The sequence below is a fragment of the Sminthopsis crassicaudata genome, chromosome 1, assembly GCF_048593235.1.
Source record: "Sminthopsis crassicaudata isolate SCR6 chromosome 1, ASM4859323v1, whole genome shotgun sequence".
Classification (NCBI taxonomy): Eukaryota; Metazoa; Chordata; class Mammalia; order Dasyuromorphia; family Dasyuridae; genus Sminthopsis; species Sminthopsis crassicaudata.
In genome coordinates this window covers 667,781,414-667,806,786 of record NC_133617.1, presented here as the reverse complement: position 1 = coordinate 667,806,786, position 25,373 = coordinate 667,781,414, and the positions used below count along the sequence as shown (strand labels likewise).

Below are 25,373 nucleotides of genomic sequence, written 5' to 3'. Positions count from 1 at the left end.
ATTTAATGTGCACAACAGGGTAATTAGCTTATGTTTAAATTTTCATCACCATAATCCTATATTTGCATAATTTGAACCTGAAACACTGTTGCTCCAGCAGAAATAGGAACATTATATTTTTTCCCCCCATGGTCCAGAATATTGTGTCATAATGGGCCATATGCTTCCCCCATAGTTTATTTTCACAAGATATTGAACTCTGCAGAAAATTTCACTTTTGCTGCTATATTTGTGAATACCAAACAAGGAAGAGAACTGAGCAGTTCTTTGAACAATACTGTCAAAATCTCCCTGAAGCTGGCTTAGTGTGGATGGGTTCACTGATGATTTTTTTTTTTTTTAAACCACAGAGTTGGTGTGGAAAAATAGTCTATATAATGGAGGAATTACTTAAATTCATTGGAGAAATGTTGGTAGCACTTTTAACCCCTTGTAGGGCAAATGTTAAATTGCTTTATTCTTTTTAATTATCCTCATTGTCTTAAGTACTTTTCCACCTGTGTTTGTGGACATGAGTCTAAATCAAATGTATATTATATATGTATTTTTTCCTAAAAAATAAACATTTCTTTGGTAATTTGATTCTATAATTCAGTATAATGTTAAATCTCAAAATTTGAATTCATCAGTAAAATGGATGCTGTAAACAGTTTTAAGGTTTTTGTTTTTGTTTTTTGTCAAATGAATAATTGAATTTTTTTCCCCTTTTTTCTTTACCTTCACCTCTTTTGTTTTCTATACCATTCGATTTAAATCATTCCACATTCTTCATATGAATGCCTGGGTTTTGCCATCTTCTCCATGTTGATGTTTACTTAATCAGAACCACAAAGCCCGCACCACACTTGGATGGGTAAGAGTTGTCCATTTACATTGGCATTATAATGATAGTATAAATGATTAAAATCCTTTGATTGCAGTGGAGCAGATGTTGATTTGTACATGGAGTTGACAAGTCCTCTTTTTTGGTCTTCAGAAAATCACAGAATATTCTTTGGGCATACAGATTTTTGTTGTTGTTGCTTCGTTTTGGGAATCAGGGTTAAGTGACTTGCCCAGGGTCATACAGTTAGTATTAGTAGTTGACTAGGTCTAGATTTGAAGTCTGGTTCTCCTGACTCCCGAGAACGATGCTTTATTCACTACACCATCTAGCTGCCCTAGTACATTGATTTTTAAAGATGGGAAAATTATGGCCTGGAGAGTTTTAAGTGACTTGGGCAAAGTTACTCAGCTACTAGTAAATTGCACAGCTTGGACTTGAACTTTAGGTCTCTTGACCCTGTTCAGGTTTTTTTCTACCATTTCACATTGGCTACATTGGTCCTTCTCATTGATTACATTAGGGAATGTTGTACTTTATAAAACTCAAAGCACTTAAAAATTATTATGACATTTTACTTTGATTAATGTCCAAAATACTAATTTAGAAGACTAGTACAGGTTTTAAATTTAGATTCTGTTTGCCAACTGAATGAAATACTAGATCTCATTTTAAATAGATAAAGACTTTTAAAGTAATCATTATTACTTACCTAACTAATGCTTTTTTTTTGAACTTTATATTGCTACAGCGTACATGTTGTTTTTGGATTGGTTATTTCTGGTTTTGAAGTGATTGAACAAATTGAAAATCTGAAAACTGATGCAGCAAGCCGACCTTATGCAGATGTACGAGTTATTGACTGTGGGGTACTTGTTACAAAATCAGCAAAAGATGGTAAGAGATTTTCTACCACCTTTCACTCCCTTTTTAATGCCCTAAAATAAGTTGCAGAAGTAAATATTAATGTTGTCTATTGATCTTGGGGGATATATGTGTATAATGGTAGAATAAAGAACAATTAACTATTGCAATGGAAAGCTGTTATTTTGGGATGTCTTTTTGTTTTGTTAAACTTTAAATTCTTAATAATCAGAAAGATTCAGTGAAACATTTTTTTTAGTAATCTGAAAAATTGTTTACTAAATTTACTTTATGATCATTTGTAGGGTGTTCTAAAATTTATAGTGTATTTTTAAGCCTCCAGGTCTTCAAAGTGTACTAAGTCTTTTGGAATACTTGCATTTACTTGGTTGGTAAATCAATTTAGTCATCCAAATCTGTCAGCTAAAAATGCAAAAAACAGGTTCCCGAGTTCTTCAAATCTTAGTGTTTTGATATTAGTGAGGATTTTGTGAGAAATTTTGTCAGCTAGCATAAGTTTTTCTCTAAAAATATTAAATATGAAATTATCAGAATGTGGACAATAATTTTTCATTATGAAAATAATGTTCAGTTTGCTTCTTTCATTTTGTGCCATATTTTTCCTTATGGAAATAATGTTCAGTTTGCCTCTTTCATTTTGTGTCATATATAATGCATATAAATATATATACATATACACATTCCCTTAATGCTACAATTGTAGGGAACTGTGAACATAATTTCAGGGCCCAAAATTTGAGAAACACTGAGGTAGGAAATTGTGAAGACACTCTTCAATCAAGTGAATGCCTTGTCTGGACCTTGTTTTCTCATTAAGGTGGTAATTCTACTTTGGAGTAGTAGTTTTCTTCTTCTTCAGCAAATTGGGGTCATGTTGTGATATGTATGAATTCTCTTTTAATACAGAAGTTTAGATTTTGGCACTGTATACACTGTGCGTGAACTCTTGTATTTGGGAAATGATAGTAGCTGGTTGAAAAGAAGCATCAGAATTATTAACTCCTCCATTTTCACCACTTCTAGTTTTCATCCTTTTATTCTCTTCTTTTTTACAATTATGGTTTTAAAAATATCTAAAAACCAGCTAACAAACACTTGTCCTCTTAACTTACTGCTTTATTCCTAAAACTATTTGGGGATTGAAAGAATAGGACAAGGGAATGAAGAGCTGTGTTTTCTGAGTTTGCTCAGTTATATGAGATCTGCTTCTTGCTGTGTTTAGTTTTAGATATTTTGTACTAATTATATAATTGTGTAATCACGTTTTTCATCAGTTAGGCATTATAACTGTCTATTTTTCTGCTAATATCTCTTTAAAAGCTTTGGAGAAAAAACGGAGGCTATCAACTCATTCAGAAGACTCAGATTCTTCTTCTAATTCATCCTCCTCTTCAGAATCATCTTCTGATAGTGAAGCTGAAAATGAGAGAAGTAGAAGACGAAAACACAAGCGGAGACTCAAAGTAAAACGTTCTAAAAAGAGACGAAAAGAGGAGAGTAATAAGCAAGAAGAACAGAGGATTAAACAGTCATCAAGTCAGAGGGGGTAGGTGATAATACAACATAGGCTTGTTGAGAAAAGTGATGGGTAGTGACAAAAGCCAACTATCTGAAAGAATTATACAGATGAGTATAGTTTAGAAAACTTGAGTCAATTCACACTGAAGAATTATGGCATTTTTTGTTATCATTAAAACTATTTGGAAAATCATTATAAGCCCATTATCTATCAAGTTGCATGGGCTTGAAGATGGAAAATATTTTAGACTCCTGGGGGAGAAATACATAATTTTGTGGGGGGGGGGGGGGAGAGAAGGAGAAAGAGAGGAAAAAAAAGAAGAGTGAGCACCTTTTATTTCCATGGGTATTTTTTTTTCCTCTTACCTGGGTTGGTTTGAATATTTCAGACGAAAAATATTAAATTTTGCCCTTGAATGATAAATGAGTTGACTTATCTTTTGTGAAGGAGCTTTTCTGAAATTTTGTGATTTGTGATTACCTATATAATTAACATTATACAGTTAACCTTTTTAAAGTTTGCCAACATTTGATATTTTCATATGACTTTTTTCTTGTGAAATAACTTTTTACATTTTAATTGGAGATGGTTTCATTTGCTTTTTAAAGTCACTCTGAAAGAAGTGATACAAGTGAAAAAAGAATGGATTTAAATACCAAAAGGGAAAAGCCAGTAGTTCGACCTGAAGAGATTCCTCCAGTACCTGAAAATCGTTTCTTACTAAGAAGAGATATGCCAATTGTCACTGTGGAACCTGAACCGTAAGTAGAATGGTTTTTAACCTTGTTTTTTTTCTAGTGTGGAATCCTTTCAGCTAATGTTTAGTTTGTTCCACTACTCACTAAAAGATGATAGTTTAAGATAATCAAGAAGAGGCTGTAGCTTTTTAGTACTCCAAAGTAAGGGTTAGTGTAGAGTATGTCTTACCTACACTAGTTTGAAAAGAATTACCTCAGAAGGAACAAGGAAGATTAATGACTAAGAAACTTTAATCATATTTGAGTTTTGAATTGTATATAATAGTTGCAAATAACTTGGAATTTTAATAGTGCAAAATTAATAAGAAGCATGGCAAAATTAATAAGAATTGGTGCCACAGATTCCTTTCTCTTGCCAGTCAGTGACAGTCCCTCTGTTGTAAAAACAAAATGTGTATGTCATTTTGTTATTGATGTTGCATTGGCTAATTCAGTTCTCTTAGAGATCTTAATGACTTAGAGGTCTCTAAGAGGCCTTCTCTTAGACATTTGTTTCTTAAAGCATTCATTTTTGCTTGGCAGTGTCTGTTGCAATCTGTCCCTTCCTCTTGGATTCCACAGCCACCATCCTACTTCAGGACCGCATCTTTTCTTTTTCCCTAAATTCTTAAAAGAGAATTATTAATATTATTAGATTATTCTCTTAATTGGTCTTCTTGTTTCTTGTTTATCCCTTTTATATCCTCTTATCTCCTTCCCATAGCTACCTATATAATCTGTTTTATTATAGTACTTTAATTATTATCCCCCTCTCAGAAATCTGTAGTAACTTTCTATTGCATTACCAAAGAAAGTATAAATCCTGATCCTGCATCAGAAACTTCCACAGTATGGCTCTTTTCAACTTCTCTAGCCTTATTCCTTCATATAAGAAATACTAAGTACTTTACCATATGCCCAGTACAGAGTAAAAAAAACACAATGAGATGGCCTCTGCTGCCTTTAAGTTACTTAACATATGTGAGATCATCAAACAAGAATCAGGAAGGGACCTTTGGGCTAGGCAGGGAGAGAGTTTGTGAGCAGAGCTATGATGGAGCAGTGTAAGTTGTGCTTTTTTAAGGGTAATGGTAATGACTGATTTCATTCTTGTTCTCTGAAGAAAGGGTGAAAAGGGAAGTTTGGGTTATGTTGGTAGACTTTTGACAGAAGGATAGAAAGCAGGATCCTATGCATGCTGGATACTGGTGCTCGATCCAGGTGAAGGAGGCCTCCACTCTCTAGTCCAGGACAGCTCTGGCCCAGATGAAATTCCAGAATGGAGGGATCACTTTTCTCTGTGTATATGGCATAGTGATGTGGGGAGGGGGACAGTGTGGCAGAGTCGAGATTCTCCTCCAGTCAGTTGCGCTGACTAAAAGAAAGCATGCCCTAGGATAGGCAAGAAAGGCCTAAAGAGTGAGGATTGCATTCCCTTCAGTAGGAGTGACTCATGCTAGTTCTCATCATGCACTCAGTATTCCAGTCAGATTGGACTGTTTGTTGTCTCTCATTCTTGTCCTCCCTTTACTATTCTTATCCCTAGCTGCAGATGAAAGTAATGTTTTCCTAGCAGATTTCTCAAGACACACTGCATACCTAGACTTTCCTTGGTAGTTTTCTGACTTTCATTTGTGATTTATGGCATAGTTGTTTGTGTCCAAGTTTTTCTGCCTTTCTTCCCTTGCCAGGTAGATTATAAGGAAATGTCTCCAGGAAATGCCTGGCCGCATGCTTCAGACTTTTTATGTCCTACCCATAATACTGTTCTTTGGTTTAGCATGGTTTGTACTTAATAAATGCTTATTTAATTGAATTGGGGTTAGAATAACTTGAATCTCAGCAATCATTAACAGAGCAAATCTGAATAAGGCAGTTGATAGTCACCAAAGCCCATGATGCATTTTATTCTGCATGAGAGGGTAGAACCATTCTTAGGTCCATTAATTTAAAATTGTTTGTAAAACAAGGCAGCAGATTATAGACATTGCAAATAGTTTAACAGCAGGGAAAAATAGCAGCTGATAGAAAGGAATGGGACAGAATTAGAAAAGAGATAGACCTATTAAGGGTTTGCTCTAATTAAAAGCTACTTAACATTGACACAGATAATTCACATTTAGATAAGTGATTAGATTTTTATCTCTATTTTTCAGATAAAGAAACTAAGGATAATAGATGTAGAACTATGAGCTATTAGTTTAACCCCCTCCATCCCCACACCCCCCATTTTACAGGGGAGGAAAAAAGACCCAGAGAAATTAAGTGACTTATCCAGTGTCACAAAGATAATAAATAGTAGAGCTGTCATATGAACCCAGAGTCTTACAAATCCAGTGTTTTCCATTACATGTTGCTGCTTCTATCAGCAGCTTTCAGAGAAATGAAGTGTGTGGTACAGAAATGGTGAGGGGTCACCATTTAATAAAAAAGCTGGAGAGAGCTCTAGAGAAAAGCAAAGTTTATTGTACATTCTCGCGAGAAGGGCGTCCCACTCTTCGAGTAGACTATCGAAGAGAGGAAGCGCCTCCTGTGGGCAGGACAGCACCTTTAATCCCTAAAAAACGCCCCCTCCCACCACTGACCCTCATCCTCATTGGCTGAGAGTCTTACATTCTAAACTTGAGATCTACCCATGAAATTGAACTTGACCAATAAGTACATAGTTGCCCATATTTGGATGAAATAGGGAGATGATATCATAGAAGGGGAAGGCAATGCCCTTTGCTCGAACTTCAGAGTCCTTCGGGCCTACTCGAACTCTGAAGTAGATGAAGCCTTACTCGATTTTCACAACTGTCTTGAAAGATCTCACCTCATCTCATTCAGAAGAGATCTTGCTTAGGTAAAGCAAAGCTAGGATTTTAACCAAGATCCTTCTGATTCTAAATGAAATTCAGAGCTCTTTCTAATACAGCAAGATACCTATGTCATTATTTTTAAAGACATCAGAATATTATGTACAGAACAGAACAATAACAGATGATCATTGTAATGAGCCCAAATTGGGAAGAAATGACATTGAAGTATACTTTAAGAAGACAGAAAAGAGGGTAATTCATTTAAAAAAGATTTTCATCAAAAATGATTTGAATAATTTTGGTCCTCAAGGGACAAAATGCAGTTATTTAACAAATTCCAGAATTGCTGGCAGTATATTTGTTATAGATCCTGCTATGTTCTTAAAATGTAATATTCGGGTAAGGAAAGTCTTAATTTTCATGTCTTTATTTTTGTTACTTTTTTTTTTTTTTTTTCTCCTTTGCTCTAGGAAACTTCCTGATGTTGCACCTGCTTTAAGTGATCAGAAGCCATCTGTATCAAAATCAGGACGAAAAATTAAAGGACGAGGAACAATCGTGTGTATCTTCTGACTTTTTCTTTTCTGAGACAATTGCTTAGGGTCACACAACTAAGAAGTGTTAAGTGTTTAAGGCCAGATTTGAACTCAGGTCCTTCTGACTTCAGGGCTGGTGCTCTATGCACTGTGCCATCTAGTTGCCCCTGACTTTTCTTTTTAAAAGTTGTGTAGATGATATGAGATCTATTTTAATTTTATAACCTCAAGAAGTAGTTATTAAATGCCCATTGTTTTCAGAGCATTAGGCTAGACTCTTTGGAAGACAATTCAGATATTAAAATGGATCTGTGTTCTAATAAATAGGAATATGAATATCCACTGCAGATTGTAATAGATCCATGTCTGCCTATCTCATATGGGCCTTATCCATGTTCTCTTTAAGTTTGTTTCTGTGGATTCATCATTCCATGTATTATCTTTTATTTATTTATTTTTGACATCACCAGAAAACCAGTAAAATTCACAGATTATTCATCACTCAATACATCATCAGCTTTAAAAAAAAAAATCTTATGTTCCTTTGATAATATATGTATTTTTTAAATACATATTTCTTTTATGAATCATGTTGGGAGAGAAAAATCAGAACAAAAGGGAAAAAACGGGAAAAAAAAGATGCGAAAAAAGAAGTGAATATAGCATGTATTGATTTACATTCAATCTCCATAGTTCTTTTTCTGGATGCAGATGATGATTTATATCCAAAGTTTATTGGGATTGCCTTGGCAATAGCTCTCTATGGAAATTACTGGTTGGTTCTAAGTGGCATACTATTCATATTCATATAGGCTTCTCCTTTATCCATTGTCTTCTGAGTAATATTCATTTTCAATTTTTTGGAGACTGTACTCTTCCAAGCCCTGCAACTTTTAGTATTAAAAGGATTCAAAGAGAATCAGGGAGAATTTTTTTATTTTTTTATTTTTTTGCTAAGGCAATTAGGGTCAAGTGACTTGCCCAGGATCATACGACTAGGAAGTGTTAAGTGTCTGAGACCAGATTTGAACTTGGGTCCTCCCAACTTCAAGGCTGGTGCTCTAAGTACTATGCCACCTAGCTGCCCAAGCAGGGAGAATTTTAAGACATTAAAATTTCTTGTGGTATCTCAAAAGCTTTCCAGCTTGCTATCTTCCTATTCAATATTGGTACCAATTTATTATGCTTTTGTAGCCTCTAGGATATATCTAGATCTACATGTGAATCTAGATAGAGATAAAGAGATATACATACTGTTTGAAGACTCTGTCATTCATTTAATTATCTATCATATACCGGTTAATAACTATCCATCTACTAGATTTTTCCTATTTGAATAGTTAGACCACACTCTCTTGAATGACTACAAATCTTTTCCTGGAGGTTTTGCAGTGTTCCACGGATTGATGCAATTAACAGTGTTATTCAAAAACTGGAGTATATGGAGTATCTTATCATATACAGAGAATCCCTTTTGGACTTGGACCAGTTATCCTCTGTGACAATCACACATCTTTGTCAGAGATCCATCTCTTGGTTTTATACTTTGCCTGATATTAACGAACAAAGAATCATTGAACAAAATTGTCTTCTATTATATTAAGATTTTGTATAATTTTGATGTGCTCAGGAACCGGTAGTCTTTTCAGGTGTCATTTGTTCTACTGAATCAAAAGAAATTTTTTTGTATCTATGAATAAGTACAGCAACAGCTTGTTTTCAACATCATTTGGTTAATTGTGTGATAATAAAGATGTGATCTCCTGTGGAATATTCCTTTCTGTTAGTTCAAGTATAACCTCAGTGTAGATATATACATACATATATATATATATATATATATATATATATATATATATATATATATATATATATATATATATATATATATATATACACACATATATACATATTATGCTCATAAAAATCTAACTTAGATAGAAAAGATGTATTTTGAGTATTGATGAGTTATTTGTTTTTAGTAATGAAGTCCAGGTTGTTTTTTTTTTTTTTTTGTCTTTATCTTACCATACATTGAGAAACTGCCTCTGTATAACTTCTACATACCTCTACTAGTTCTGCCCCTCTGGGGCCTAATTGGACTAGTCTTAATTTCTCTTCATGAGATAACCTTAGGGGAAATAGAAAGGTTGCTTACAAGAAGGGGAAGGACTGCCTTATGGAAGAACTAGGATTTGTAGTTGGTTATTTTCAGTCATGTCCAACTCTTTATGACTACATTTAGGGTTTTCCTTGTCAAATATAGTGGAGAAGTTTGCCATTTCCTTCTTCAGCTCATGAAGGACCTGAAGCAGATAGGGCTGTGACTTGTCCAGGGTCACACAGCTACTAAGTGTCTGAGGCTAGATTTGAACTCAAAAAGATGAATCTTCCTTACTCCTTATCTTGACTCTTATCCGATGTACCACCTAGTTCACCAGAACTAGGATTAGATTATTTCTAATTGATCTCAGAATAGTATAAAGAATGGGAAGACATATAAGAGACATTGATTTCCTTCTTCAGATAATGAAAAACATTTTCACCAATAGATTGGATGGATGGCCTAAAGTATAGTGGGATTCTTCTTACTCAAGTTCTTGGAATAAAATGGTTGACCACTTGTTCAATAGATTGTAGAAGATCTTGGTCAGGAATTACTTCAACTAAATAGCTTTAAAGATCAAGATCCCTTCTAACTCTTGAAATTTTGTGATTCCCTGTAGTCTTTCCTCTAAATCAGTAAAGAGTTCTCCCGTCACACTTCACAAAGGCATAATTTGTGCTTCTTAAATACTTAGATATTATGATCATATATATTTGTCATACCTTCTAACATATTATGACATCTTAGAGTGGCAGGGTCTTAATCTTTTTTTTTTTTTTTTAATCTTCCCCAGGGCAGAATTGAGTGGAATTATAACCTTCTGCATATTATGTGTCTTCTAAGGCAGCCTAATAATATCCCATTGGCATTTTTGGTGGCTGTATCACACTGTTAATTTATATTGAGCTTTCAAGCTACCAAAAGCAGTCCTTTTCAGATAAATTCCATTTAATCATTTTCCTCTTGTATTTTTTTAATCTGAATGTAAGATTTTATTTTTATTCCAGTTAAATGTATTCTTATTACATTCATCCAAATGTTTGAGCACATTAGAGTTTGAGCCTTGGAGTTTAGAGAGATCTGAGTCCAAATACTTTTTCTGATACTAAAAGACAAGTCTTCTGAGACTCAGTTTTCTGGGGAGAAATCATACTACTGTTAGTACTCTACCTTATGTTGTGAGGATTAAATTAAATAAAATAGACATACATTGCTTTGCAAAACTTTGATGTTCTACATAAAGGTGAGAATTTTTGTTGTTATATAATATTAGATTATATAACCCTAGTTGTTATCCTTTCTCTAAATTCTGAATTTTTCTGTCCCACATTTTAGGATGCCTGATTTTCTTCTCTTATCACAAATTCTAATGTAAGAGTGGTCACTTCTCTAACAAGTGCCTATCATTTCTACTTTAGCTGTTCCTCTTTGTTGGTCAGAATCCAGTCCAGAATAGCAACAGTTTTAAGCTTTTCTTCAGTTTTTTGAATGATGAAATTACTGCTATGACAAGCCATAAAATGATTAACTTCTCTGTTTTTGATATGGAACATGTAAACATGTCCAAATAATTTAATTTCTCCATTACTAATCTGTCTTGTCTCTGTTAGGTTTATGATCTGTTTGGTCTATTACTCTCATTATTTCCTTTTCCTGTCTATAATATATTATGATTTCAGTTTCTCTTTTCATTGAGCTTCTCCCAAATTTTCTCAATTGTGTCTGTTTTCTTGTGGTTTCTGGATTCACATGAGTATCTCTTTTTAACATGTAATTTTATTTTACCATCTCTCATATCTATTTTGTGCCTTTCACATGAGGCATCTCCTTCTAGAACCATTTTCAAGCTATGAATCCCATCACACCATCACTGATATGCACAAGATAAGTTTGCCTTCTTGCATTAATTGCATTAAATTTTGATTCTCACTACATTTTTGTTCATAGCATTGAGACTCCAGGTTTTATTTTTGGTTCCTTTTTCTGGATTTTTGTTTGTCCATTGCAAATTATTTGATACCTGAGATTTTACATATATTATAGCTACTTCCTACATTCAGTTTAAGACTACATATAGATTTTTTGGGGGGCTGAGGCAATTGGGGTTAAGTGACTTGCTCAGGGTCACATATCCAGGAAATGTTAAGTTTCTGAGACCAGATTTGAACTCAGGTCCTCCGTCTGACTTCAGGGCTGGTGCTCTATCCACTGCATCACCTAGAATTTTTTTTTTTTTTTTTTGCATCCCTTGTTAAGCACACTTACTCGTAACCTTTTGTGAAGGAGATACTATTTAAACTAGGCTTTAGAATTGGATATTATTGAAATTCCAACCACAAGGAAGAGCAGGATTATATTAGATAATATCTTGTACCAAATTCTACTTAAAATTAAACAGTATTATAAGGAGCAGTTTACTGAGACTTTAAATTTTATCTTTATTCTTAAAGCGGTATCATACACCACCTCGATCAAGGTCTTGTTCTGAGTCTGATGATGATGAAAGCAGTGAAACACCGCCTCACTGGAAGGAAGAGATGCAGAGGTTAAGAGCATATAGACCACCCAGCGGAGAAAAATGGAGTAAAGGAGATAAGTAAGGGTCTTTATTCTTTTTTTCCTTAGTAAATTTATTTATTTTTAATACATATTACTTTATGAATTATGTTGAAAGAAAAAAAAACCAGAGAAAAATACGAGGGGCAGCTGGGTGGTGCAGTGGGTAGAGCACCAGCCCTGAAGCCAGGAGGACCTGAATTCAAATGTGGCCTCAGACACTTGCCACTTCCTTGGCTGTGTGATCCTGGGGCAAGTCACTTAACCCTAATTGCCTCAGCAAAAGAAAAGAAAGAAAAATAAGAGAAATTTAAAAAAACAGAAAAAAAGAAATGAACAAAGCATGTATTGATCCAAATTCAGTCTCCTTAGTTCTTTTTCTGGGTATGGATGGCATTTTCTGTCCAAAGACTATTGAGATTGCTTTGGATCACTGAACCACTGAGAAAAACCAAGTCTTTCATAGTTGATCATTGGCCATTCTTGCTATTAATTATGTATAATGTATTCCTGTTTTTTTTGTTTTGCTTAGCATCAATTCATGTAAATCTTTCCAGGCTTTCTAAAATCAGCTTGTTCATAATTTTTTATAGAACAATAACATTCCATTATCTTCATATACCATAACTTAGTCAGTCCTTCCCCAATTGATGGGCATCTACTCATTTTCCAATTCTTTGCTACCACAAAAAGAGGTGCTACATTTTTGTACATGTGGGCCTTTTCCCTTCTTTAAGATTTCCTTGGGATACAGACCTAGTAATGGCACTGCTAGGTCAAAGGGTATATACAGTTTGATAGCCCTTTGGGCATAGTTCCAAATTGTTCTCCAGAATGGTTGGATTATTTCACAATTCCACCAACAATGTATCAGTATCCCAGTTTTCCCACTTCCCTTCCAATATTTATCATTTTCTTTTCCTGTCACCTTAGCCAATCTGAGAGGTGTGAAATGGTATCTTAGAGTTGTTTTAATTTGCATTTCTTTAATCAGTAGTGATTTAGAGCATTTTTTTCATATGACTATAGATGACTTTAATTTCATCATCTGAAAATTGTTCATATCCTTTGACACATTTATCAGTTGGGGAATGACTTGTATTCTCTAAGAAACATCTGACACTGAAAGAGCATGGCTAATAAGAAGACTGTTAAAGAACTTTAAAAACTAGCAGGAATCATTGGATTTCCTAACACAAGATGAGACTAATAGACAATGGACTTATGGGCATTTATAAATTCTCAATTTATGATTATTTGATCATGTTATTTGTTACATACTTCTAGTATGTACAGTGTTACTATGTTATTATGTTACTATGTGTTTATGTAATCTATGTAATTATGTGTAATGCCTCCCATATTGATGGATTTATGTTTCAAGGTCATGACCACTCTATGTTCTAAATCAAAAGAAAGGGGGAGATGTTAGGTTCTTACTAAGTGCTAAGTCGGTACTTGACAATTTTCTAGTTCTGGCCTTTCCTGGTAGTTTTTACTTGTGAATTCCTAGAGAAGAGCTTGAATGCTCAGGAGGAGCAAGTTCATTGGCTGGAGTAATTCTTCCCAGAAGCCCTTGCATTATCCCACGCCCATTCTCTGGGAGGATAAAGAGGGCAGCTCTGGAGGAGATAGGGAGTCTCTGCTTTAGACCAGGCTTGACGCGGCTCTCTGCAGGAAGGGAAGTCACTTCTCTGGACGAGAGTTAATGGCAACTGTCTGGAGACAACAGCACGTTACAGTATTCTTATAAATTTGACAGGGTACTTTATATATTTTAGAAATGAGAAGGGGTCTTTATTCTTAATGGAGTAATCTCAAGACTTGCATGAATGACTTTGTTGGTTGTATGGAATGAAGGATTAGAAATGACCCTTTCTTTTTTTTTTTTTTTTTTTTTTTTGGAAAAATTTTTTTTTTAATTTTTATTTTATTTTATAATTATAACATTTTTTTGACAGTACATATGCATGGGTAATTTTTTACAACATTATCCCTTGCACTTACTTCTATTCAGATTTTTTCCCTTCCTCCCCCAACCCCCTCCCCCAGATGGCAAGCAGTCTTATATATGTTAAATATATTACAGTATAATTTAGATACAATATATGTGTGTAGAACCGAATTTTTTGTTGCACAGGAAGAATTGGATTCAGAAGGTAAAAATAACAGTTTACATTCATTTCCCAGTGTTCCTTTTCTGGATGTAGCTGGTTCTGTCCATCATTAATCAATTGGAATTGGATTAGCTCTTCTCTATGTTGAAGAAATCCACTTCCATCAGCATACATCCTCATACAGTATCATTGTTGAAGTGTATAATGATCTTCTGGTTCTGCTCTTTTCACTCAGCATCAGTTGATGTAAGTCTCTCCAAGCCTCTCTGTATTTCTCCTGTTGGTCATTTCTTATAGAACAATAATATTCCATAACATTCATATTCCATAGTTTACCCAACCATTCTCCAATTGATGGACATCCATTCATCTTCCAGCTTCTAGCCACTATGAAAAGGGCTGCCACAAACATTTTGGCACATACAGGACCCTTTCCCTTCTCTAGTAGTTCCTTGGGGTATAAGCCCAGTAATAGTATGGCTGGGTCAAAGGGTATGCACATTTTGATAACTTTTTGGGCATAATTCCAGATTGCTCTCCAGAATGGTTGGATTCTTTCACAACTCCACCAACAATGCATCAGTGTCCCAGTTTTCCCACAGCCCCTCCAACATTCATCGTTATTTGTTCCTGTCATCTTAGCCAATCTGACAGGTGTGTAATGATACCTCAGAGTTGTCTTAATTTGCATTTCTCTGATCAATAGTGATTTGGAACACTCTTTCATATGAGTGGAAATAGTTTTAATTTCATCATCTGAAAATTGTCTGTTCATATCCTTTGACCATTTATCAATTGGAGAATGGCTTGATTTCTTATAAATTAAAGTCAATTCTCTGTATATTTTGGAGATGAGGCCTTTATCAGAACCTTTAACTGTAAAAATGTTTTCCCAATTTGTTACTTCCCTTCTAATCTTGTTTGCATTAGTTTTGTTTGTGCAGAAACTTTTTAATTTGGTGTAATCAAAATGTTCTATTTTGTGATCAATAATGGTCTCTAGTTCTCCCTTGGACACAAACTCCTTCCTCCTCCACAAGTCTGAGAGGTAAACCATCCCATGTTCCTCCAATTTATTTATGATTTCATTCTTTATGCCTAAATCTTGGACCCATTTTGATCTAATCTTAGTATGTGGTGTTAAATGTGGGTCCATGCCTAGTTTCTGCCATACTAATTTCCAGTTTTCCCAGCAGTTTTTGTCAAATAATGAATTCTTATCCCAAAATTTGGGATCTTTGGGTTTGTCAAAGATTAGATTGCTATTTTTATTCACTATCTTGCCCTGTAAACCTAACCTATGCCACTGATCAACTAGTCTATTTCTTAGCCAATACCAAATGGTTTTGGTGATTGTTGCTTTATAATATAGCTTTAAATCAGGTACACTTAGACCACCTTCCTCTGACTTTTTTTTCATCAGTTCCCTTGCAATTCTCGACCTTTTATTCTTCCATATGAATTTTGTTGTTATTTTTTCTAGGTCATTAAAATAGTTTCTTGGGAGTCTGATTGGTATAGCACTAAATAAATAGATTAGTTTGGGGAGTATTGTCATCTTTATTATATTCGCTCGGCCTATCCAAGAACACTGAATGTCTTTCCAATTATTTAAATCTGACTTTATTTTTGTGGCAAGTGTTTTGTAATTTTGCTCATATAATTCCTGACTCTCCTTTGGTAGATATATTCCCAAATATTTTATACTATCGACTGTTATTTTGAATGGAATTTCTCTTTGTATCTCTTGCTGTTGGATTGTGTTGGTAATGTATAAAAATCCTGAGGATTTATGTGGATTTATTTTGTAACCTGCGACTTTGCTAAAATTCTGAATTATTTCTAATAGCTTTTTAGCAGAGTCTTTGGGGTTCTCTAAGTATACCATCATGTCATCTGCGAAAAGTGACAATTTGATTTCTTCACTTCCTACTCTAATTCCTTGGATCTCTTTCTCGGCTCTTATTGCCAAGGCTAGAGTTTCTAGTACTATATTGAATAGTAATGGTGATAGTGGGCAACCTTGTTTCACTCCTGATCTTACAGGGAAAGGTTCTAGTTTATCACCATTACATATGATGTTTACTGATGGTTTTAAATATATGCTCCTTATTATTTTAAGGAATAGTCCATTTATTCCTATACTCTGAAGCGTTTTTAGTAGGAATGGATGTTGGATTTTATCAAATGCCTTTTCTGCATCTATTGAGATGATCATATGGTTTTTATTAATTTGATTATTAATATGGTCAATTATACTAATTGTTTTCCTAATATTAAACCAGCCCTGCATTCCTGGTATAAATCCCACTTGGTCATAGTGTATTATCCTGGGGATGATTTTCTGAAGTCTATTTGCTAATATCTTATTTAAGATTTTAGCATCAATATTCATTAAGGAAATTGGTCTATAGTTTTCTTTCTCAGTTTTCGATCTACCTGGTTTAGGTATCAGTACCATGTCTGTGTCATAGAAGGAATTTGGTAGGACTCCTTCAATCCCTATTTTTTCAAATAGTTTACATAGCATTGGAGTTAGTTGTTCTTTAAATGTTTGGTAGAATTCACCTGTAAATCCATCTGGTCCTGGGGACTTTTTCTTAGGAAGTTGGTTAATAGCTTGGTCTATTTCTTTTTCTGAGATGGGACTATTTAGACTACTTACTTCTTCCTCTGTTAATCTGGGCAAGCTATATTTTTGAAGGTATTCTTCCATTTCATTTAAGTTATCGAATTTATCGGCATAAAGTTGAGCAAAGTAGCTCCTAAGTATTGTTCTAATTTCCTCTTCATTAGTGGTGAGTTCACCCTTTTCATTTTCAAGACTATCAATTTGCTTTTTCTCTTTCCTTTTTTTAATCAAGTTTACTAAGGGTGTGTCTATTTTGTTGGTTTTTTCATAAAACCAACTCTTAGTTTTATTAATTAATTCAATAGTTTTTTTACTTTCAATTTTATTAATCTCATCTTTTATTTTTTGAATTTCAAGTTTTGTGTTTGTCTGGGGGTTTTTAATTTGTTCCTTTTCTAGCAATTTTAGTTGTAAACCCAATTCGTTGGCCCTCTCTTTCTCTATTTTATGCAAGTAGGCCTGTAGAGATATAAAACTTCCCCTAATTACTGCTTTGGCTGTATCCCACACATTTTGGTATGATGTCTCATTATTGTCATTTTCTTGGGTGAAGTTATTAATTATGTCTATGATTTGCTGTTTTACCCAATCATTCTTTAGTATAAGATTATTTAGTTTCCAATTATTTTTTGGTCTATTTTCCCCTGGCTTTTTATTAAATGTTATTTTGATTGCATTATGGTCTGAAAAGGATGCCTTTACTATTTCTGCCTTACTGCATTTGATTTTGAGGTTTTTATGCCCTAGTATATGATCAATTTTTGTATAGGTTCCATGAACTGCTGAGAAGAAAGTATATTCCTTTCTGTCTCCATTTAGCTTTCGCCAAAGATCTATCATATCAAACTTTTCTAGTATTCTATTTACCTCTTTGACTTCTTTCTTATTTATTTTGTGGTTTGATTTATCTAATTCTGATAGTGCAAGGTTGAGATCTCCCGCTATTATAGTTTTGCTATCTATTTCCTCTTGCAGCTCTCTTAATTTCTCTTTTAAGAATTTAGATGCTGCACCACTTGGTGCATACATGTTTAATATTGATACTGCTTCACTATTGATGCTTCCCTTTAGCAGGATATAATGCCCTTCCTTATCTCTTTTAATTAGATCAATTTTTGTTTTTGCTTGATCTGAGATGAGGATGGCTACTCCTGCTTTTTTGGTTTTGCCTGAAGCATAATAGGTTCTGCTCCACCCTTTTACTTTTAGTTTGAATGTCTCATCCTGTTTCAGGTGTGTTTCCTGTAAACAAAATATAGTAGGATTCTGACTTTTAATCCAGTCTGCTAACTGCTTCCTCTTTATGAGGCAGTTTGCCCCATTCACATTTATGGTTAGAAGGACTAATTCTATATTGCTTGCCATCCTATTAACCCCTGCTTATGCTTTTCCCCTTTCCTTCCCTTTTACCCTCCTATCCAGTATTAAACTGGTAAACACCACTTGCTTTTCACAGCCCTCCCTTTTTAGGATCCCTCCCCCACCTTAAAGATCCTCCCCTTATTTTACCCCTTTTCCTCGAAATTACTGTATTCCCTTCCCCTTAGCTTACTCCTTCCCTTTCACTTTTCAATGAAGTGGAAGAAGTTTCACCATAAATCGAATATGTCTATTGATACACGCTATGTTCTTCTCCCTCCTTTCTTTCTCTCAGATACAATAGGTTACCTTTGCCTCTTCATGAGATGTAGTACCACCACTTTATACTTTTTTATGATATAATCTCCTTTCCACCTCTAGTTTCTAAGACAAATTGTACATATGTTCTTTACATATTTTTTTGACAGAAGTATAGTTCTGAAGATTTCTTTTTACCTTTTTTAGAAGTCTCTTGAGTTCTGTATTTGAAGATCAAACCTTTTATGTAGGTCTGGTTTTTTCATCAAAAATAGATGGAATTCATTTATTTCGTTAAATGTCCATCTTCTTCCCTGGAAAACGATGCTCATTCTTGCTGGGTAAGTTATTCTTGGCTGCATACCAAGTTCCTTAGCCTTTCGGAATATCATGTTCCAGGCCCTGCGTTCTTTTAATGTGGACACTGCTAGATCCTGTGTTATCCTTATTGTGGATCCTCTATATCTGAATTGTTTTTTTCTAGCAGCTTCCAATATCTTTTCCTTTGTCTGATGGTTCTTGAACTTGGCCACTATATTTCTTGGCGTTTTGATTTTAGGGTCCCTTTCAGTAGGTGATCGATGAATTTTTTCAATGTCTATTTTACCCTCTGTTTCCAAAACGTCTGGGCAGTTCTCTTTGATAATTTCCTTGAAAATGGTGTCCAAGCTCTTTTTTTCCTCCCATTTTTCAGGGAGTCCGATTATTCTCAAATTGTCTCTCCTGGATCTGTTTTCCAGGTCTGTTGTCTTTCTGGTAAGGTACTTGACAGTCTTTTCAATTGTTTCATTTCTCTGGTTTTGCTTGACTCCCTCTTGGTTTCTCCTTGAGTCATTCATTTCTACTTGTTCCAGTCTAATTTTCAATGATGTGTTTTCTTCACTCACTTTTTTTATATCTCTTTGTAATTGTCCAATTGAGTTTTTATCTTCTATGGAATTTTTTTCCATTTTATCCATTTTATTTTTTAGAGAGCTGATTTCTTTTTCCAGCTCTCTAATCCTGTTTTCCTTGGAGTTGTTTACCTTTTCCAGCTCACTAATCCTGTTTTCCTTGGAGTTGTTTACCTTTTCCAGCTCACTAATCTTGTTTCTCAATGATTTGATTTCTTTATCCACTCTGTCTTTGAATGCATGGGATGACTTCTCCAGGCTCTCTTGCCAAGCTTCCCTTTCCTTTTCCCATTTCTCTTCCAGGTCTCTTGTGAGAGCCTTTTTGATTTCCTCTATGAGGTTCTTTTGTATTGAGGAGCAGCTTATATCCCTCCCAGGGGATACATCTGGGGACAGTCTGTTCCTAGTCTCCTCAGCATTTGAAGTCTGCTCCCTCTCCATACAGAAGCTGTCAATGGTTAGAGCCCTTTTGAATTTTTTGTTCATTTTGTCAGAGTAGGAATCAAAGAAAACAAACTGACAAGAGAAACAATTGGTCTGTTTTGCGGGGGATAGGGCTGGATGGTATTAATGGGCTTCCTCTACAGACTGGGGGTAGGGCAGCAGAGAGCCACTAACAGAACAGCAATGACTGTACTGAGTCTGCGCTCTGAGGCTCTGAGAACACACTGAATCAGTCCAGGTGAGGGTTGGGGGTGGCCGGGCTCTGAGAGATGCTGGCTTTCTGGGGTTTTAATCTTCACCTCCGGTGTTTACACCCTCTCCACCGCTCCTGGCTTGCTGCCAAGACGGAGCATCCACACTGGGGCAAAAGCCCTTTCACAGAAACGGCAGAGATCACACCCCTCCCCCTCGGGTCTGAGCTGTGTGAGATGTCTGTCTTGCTCTGGCTGTCTGCCCTTAGTCTGCGCCCAGTCTGATTGACCCTCCCCCGAGCAAACACAGACCTTCTCTGGCGACTTTCAAGGATGTCTTCTCTTGGTGATTATTTGTGGATTTCTTTCTGGGTCAAGCATTAAGTCAGAGGCTTGTCATGAAGTAAGTTCTGAGAGAAAACGAGGAGCTCAAGCAGCTGTCTGCCTCCACGCCGCCATCTTGGCCGGAAGTCGAAATGACCCTTTCCATTAGGAGTCATAATCTTAGATTGATGTCATATGAAATAATGACAGGAACATACTACACACACAACACGCACATATCTCAGGGATAAACTACATGAAAGTGAGATAACTGGGGGTTCTCTGAAATATATATATATAATGTATGTATATATATATGTATGTATATATATATATGTATATATATAAAGATTCTGACTTTGTACTCAGTTTGGTATGATGATAAATTTTTTTTGTTTGTTTTTTAATTATGTAAAAAGGTGTTCCCTAGATATATTTCTGAAGATCTGATAGCAAATGAGACAACATCGCCCAGTAGAAAGAGTGCTGGGCCAGTGGGTGACAGTGCAAGGGGACTTGACTTTGGGTAGGCCACTTTTCTTCTCTGGGGCTTGGTTCGAATCTGTGAAGCAGATTCCTTGCTATAGTGTAGAGAAGTGTTAGGATATTGAGTTTTAGAACTGGAGGAACTTTAGAGGTCTTATGGTGAGCTCTCTCTGCACTGAAAATATTTAGTATTTCTGGAATCAGGAAGAAGCGGAGTTCACAATCAGCCTAGACACTTCATGGCAGTTGGGTTCTGAGCAATTCATTTAACTTCTATTTGCCTTCTTTTCCTTTGTAAATGGGGTAATAAAAGTACTTCCCTAAAATGATTGCTATGAAGATCAAATTATGATATTTATAAAGCATTTTGCAAAACTTAAATTATGGTGTAAATTCTGTTTCTTCATGTGTGTGTGTGTATGTGTGTTTTCCTTCCATTATGTAAGTGTATTAAATGTAAAGAATGTAAGATTGTTGAGGGCAAGGACTGTTTGATATTTTCATTGACTAAGATGTTACCAGGGCAAAGTAGGTACTCACTAAGTAAATGCTTGAATTATAATTTAATAAGTAAATAATCAAATTAGTAAGCATCTAGTTCAGCCCAGTCATTTCATAGGTGAGAAAACTAGAGCCAAGGAAGAACTAAGTCTAAGTATCCAAACCAGGACTTGATTGTATATTGTCTAACTTGAAAGTCAGCTCTTATCACACCATGCATTGTACTTACATCCTACTTCAAAGCATAGTTTTCTACTCCATATCTGGCATCCATTTAAGGAATGATGTCTTTGCTAGAATAATTGGTCAAGACATACACTCCTGAAACCCCAGAGCATTTGCAATTTGGTCTAAGATAGTGCTGAAGTGAGGATGTTTGTGAAATTATCCATTAGGTAAAGTCCTGCTTTGTAAGAAGGCCATGAATTGATAATATACATAGGATTTAGAGCTGGAAAAGATTTTTGAGATTTAGTCCAATCTCTCATTTTTTCATGTGAAAAAACAGGCTTAGAGGAATTAATGTGATTTGCTCAGGGGTCACATGGGCAAAAAAGTAGTACCTCGAGAATTTAGACCCAAGACTTGTGAAATCATATCCTTGAGCTCTTTTCATTATACTGTGTTATTTTATTGGCATTACTTATGAGGAAAGCCTTAAATTCTTTACATTATTTTTTCTATGACACTAGAGAATCTGTATTTTTTAAATTTTATTTTTTTTACAAGGGTTTCTTAAAGTTTTATTCATGGTTTTGGTAGTGAAATGTTTTTTAGTAGCAACCTAGAATTTTTTTTAAAAGGATACTTTTACGGGGAAGCTAAGTGACGCAATGGATAGAGTCAAATCCAGCCCTGAAGTCAGGAATTCAAATCTGGTCTCAGACATTTAACACTTCCTAGCTGTGTGACTTTGGGCAAGTCACTTAACCCTAATTGCCTCAACAAAAACAAAACACTTATTGTGTTTAACTTTGAAATATTAAAAAAAAAAAATTTAGTTAATGAAATGATACATTGACTCTGTATCCTTGTTTATAGGTTAAGTGACCCATGTTCAAGCCGGTGGGATGAAAGAAGCTTGTCTCAAAGATCAAGATCATGGTCATATAATGGCTATTATTCTGATCTTAGTACAGTAAGACATTCTGACAGTCATCGCAAAAAACACAGAAAAGAGAAAAAAGTAAAACATAAAAAGAAAGCTAAAAAGCAGAAACACTGCAAGAGACACAAACCAACCAAGAAAAAGAAAGTTTCTCAACTTTCAAATGTTGAATCCTCTAGATCTTCAATCCGGCAAATGAAATCTCCTTGTGATCGAGAAAGGAGATCTCATTCATCATCATCATCTCAGCACTCATCTAAGAGGGGCTGGTCCAAGTCTGACAAAGATGAACAAAGCTCTTCAACCCAATATAGCAGAGATTCTCATTCATACTACAGGTCAAAATCCCAATCCCGTTCATATTCCAAGGGAAGCTCTAGGTCAAGAACAGCATCAAAGTCCTCATCACCTTCTCAAAGTAGGTCAAAGTCCAGATCTAATTCCAAGTCCAGGTGTCGGAGAACAACGTCTAAATCTCCAAGAAGTACAGCCCCTAGATTAAATGAAAATAAACCAGTCAAAACAGAACCCATAAGAGCAGCAGTGGCACCAAATGACAAGGTTGTTGTGCAGCCAATAGTAGCTGAGAGTATTCCTGTAATACCTCTAAGTGATAGTCCTCCACCTTCACGATGGAAACCTGGACAGAAGCCCTGGAAGCCCTCTTATGAACGAATTCAAGAAATGAAGGCTAAGACGACACATTTACTTCCTCCCCCAAATACATACAGCTTAACAAATGTAAAAGAGCCCAGTATTTCATCCTCTTATCGTAAAAGGGAAAAGAGTTCAGATAGTGATTGGAGTGGTTATTCAAAATATCATAGTGATAGAAGTTCAGAGAGTTCGCCAAGATCAAGAAGCAGGTCTTCTAGAAGTAGGTCTTATTCAAGATCATACACAAGATCAAGGAGTCCAGTTAGCTCTCATTCAAGGTCTCAGTCTCTGTCAACTCCCAGATCCCATTCACATGGTAAATACAGTGATAGGTCCAGATATAGTAGGTCATCTTCATATTCTGTTAGCAGTGATGATGGAAGAGGAGCAAAAAGAAAATCTAGAGTCAATGAGAAGAATATTAATGATTCAAAGAAAAGGCACGTATGTAGCTCTGAAAGAACACTTAACAATAAGTATGCCAAAGGTGGTGGTGAATCCTCACGAAAGAGAAAAGATAGTGAAAGCAAGTCATCTTTAGATTATTCTTCAGATAGTGAACAGTCGTGTGGGAAAGTTACACAGCCAAACCTGGAAAGAGATAAACATGTCCAAGGAGAAGGCATCAATAATAAGAAACCGGAACAAAATGCATCATCTAACAGAGATGAAGAGAAATCAAAATGTGAGTGGGATAGTGATCATTCCAAAAGGAAGATGTTGAATGAGAATTTATCTGACCATCTTCTCAATGGAGAAAAATCTAAAAGGAAGAATTATGCTGGCAGTAGATGGGACTCTGAGTCTAATTCAGAGCGAGAAATAAATAAAAGTAAGGAAGATTCTAGGCCAATTTCTGATAAAGAAGAAGGGGAGGCTACATCAGAATCTGATGTAGAGTTTGTTGAGACCTATGTCAAGGCCAAACCCACGCCAAAATCTTCAGGAAACATCCTTTCAGATAGTGAGAGTGCTTGGAAGTCAAGCAGACAGCACCTATCATCTTCCATTTCAGAGAGCTCCCATTCCAATTCTGAAAACCATCGAGGAAAATCAAAGAAACACAAACACAGATCAGAGAAGAATGTTAAAAAAGAACACACTAAAAAAGTAAAAGAGAAATCCAAAGGAAAAAAAGAAAAAAAACACAAGGTTCAGAAACGAAAGGAAATGTTTCATTGGCAACCTCCACTGGAATTTGGTGAAGAGGAAGAAGAGGAGATTAATGAAAATCAAGTTACCAAGGATATAAAGGGGAAAAAACAAGATTTTGAAAATAATGATATTGTTAAAGACAAGAATATGAAAACTGAGAAACTTTGTGGTGACAGCAGCCACTCAGGCAAACATGATATGATTAATATCTCAGCAGATTCTAATCCACTTTCTAAAGACAATGGTAAACCCAGTGTTTCTACCAGCATTTTAAATGCTGAAAAAAATGTATCTACTTCCCAAAAAAATAATGAGCATGATGAAATCATTCAGAGTGGAACAGAAGATGTGGTACAGACAGATGATAATATGGAGATTTGTACTCCAGAACGCAATTCACCTGTAAAGTTAGAGATTTCCCCTCCAAGCAGTCTGAATTTTGGTACTCCAGATATAAACATTACCCTAAACCAAGATTTGCAGAATGAAAATCTAGAAACTGTGGTTATTAATCAAGAAAGCAATGTTACTGAGAGCAAGACTCTAATTGAAGTAGGAAAGCAGGATGGTGGTAATCTTGGGTTTGCCACTACTGTTGAAAATACTGTTAAGTCAGATGTGAGTGAAAGAAGTCAGAGTAATATAGTTGATAATAAATGGAAGCCTTTACAAGGTGTGGGTAATCTATCAGCAACTACAACTTCCAGTACTATGGAAATTAAGACTTTACCTTCTGTACCTGACACAAAACCACAAGGTCTGAGAATAGAAATCAAAAGCAAAAACAAAGTTCGTCCTGGTTCTCTCTTTGATGAAGTGAGAAAAACTGCACGACTAAACCGGAGACCAAGAAATCAAGAGAGCTCTAGTGATGAGCAGACTCCCAGCCGAGATGACAATAGCCAATCCAGGAGTCCAAGTAGGTCCCGAAGTAAATCTGAAACCAAATCAAGACATCGAACAAGGTCTATCTCCTATAGTCACTCAAGAAGTCGATCTCGAAGTTCTACTTATTCTTATCGGTGAGCAATTTTCTGATTTTTGTTTTCCTCCTCTCATTCCCCCTTCTCCTTCCTCCCCTCTCGCCTATTTGATAGAATGTCAGAGTTGCGAGACACCTGAACTAAAAAGAGATCTCACGATCACCTAGTCTAACCTCATTTTATAAATGAAGAAACTTTTTTCCATAGAAGTTATGACTTGCCTAATAATTGTATAGATTTATTTAGAAGGAAAATTTTTAAACAAATCATTTTTAAGAATAGTCTTCAGATAGTCAAGTTG

The 25,373-nt window shown here is 35.4% G+C and overlaps 1 protein-coding gene across 7 annotated transcripts in view; it reads left to right on the top strand.

The window, feature by feature from the left end:
* Positions 1-25,373, top strand: part of NKTR (natural killer cell triggering receptor) — a 58,608-nt gene that overhangs the window by 26,108 nt on the left and 7,127 nt on the right. For 6 of the 7 annotated variants that reach the window (XM_074283186.1, XM_074283185.1, XM_074283184.1 and 3 more), the window contains 7 exons: positions 824-853; positions 1,575-1,720; positions 3,029-3,254; positions 3,836-3,988; positions 7,236-7,323; positions 11,859-12,004; positions 22,211-25,111. In XM_074283186.1, the coding sequence (XP_074139287.1) occupies positions 824-853; positions 1,575-1,720; positions 3,029-3,254; positions 3,836-3,988; positions 7,236-7,323; positions 11,859-12,004; positions 22,211-25,111 (3,690 nt within the window). The remainder of the gene's footprint in view (positions 1-823; positions 854-1,574; positions 1,721-3,028; positions 3,255-3,835; positions 3,989-7,235; positions 7,324-11,858; positions 12,005-22,210; positions 25,112-25,373) is intronic. The other variant, XM_074283187.1, reaches the window with a different exon arrangement.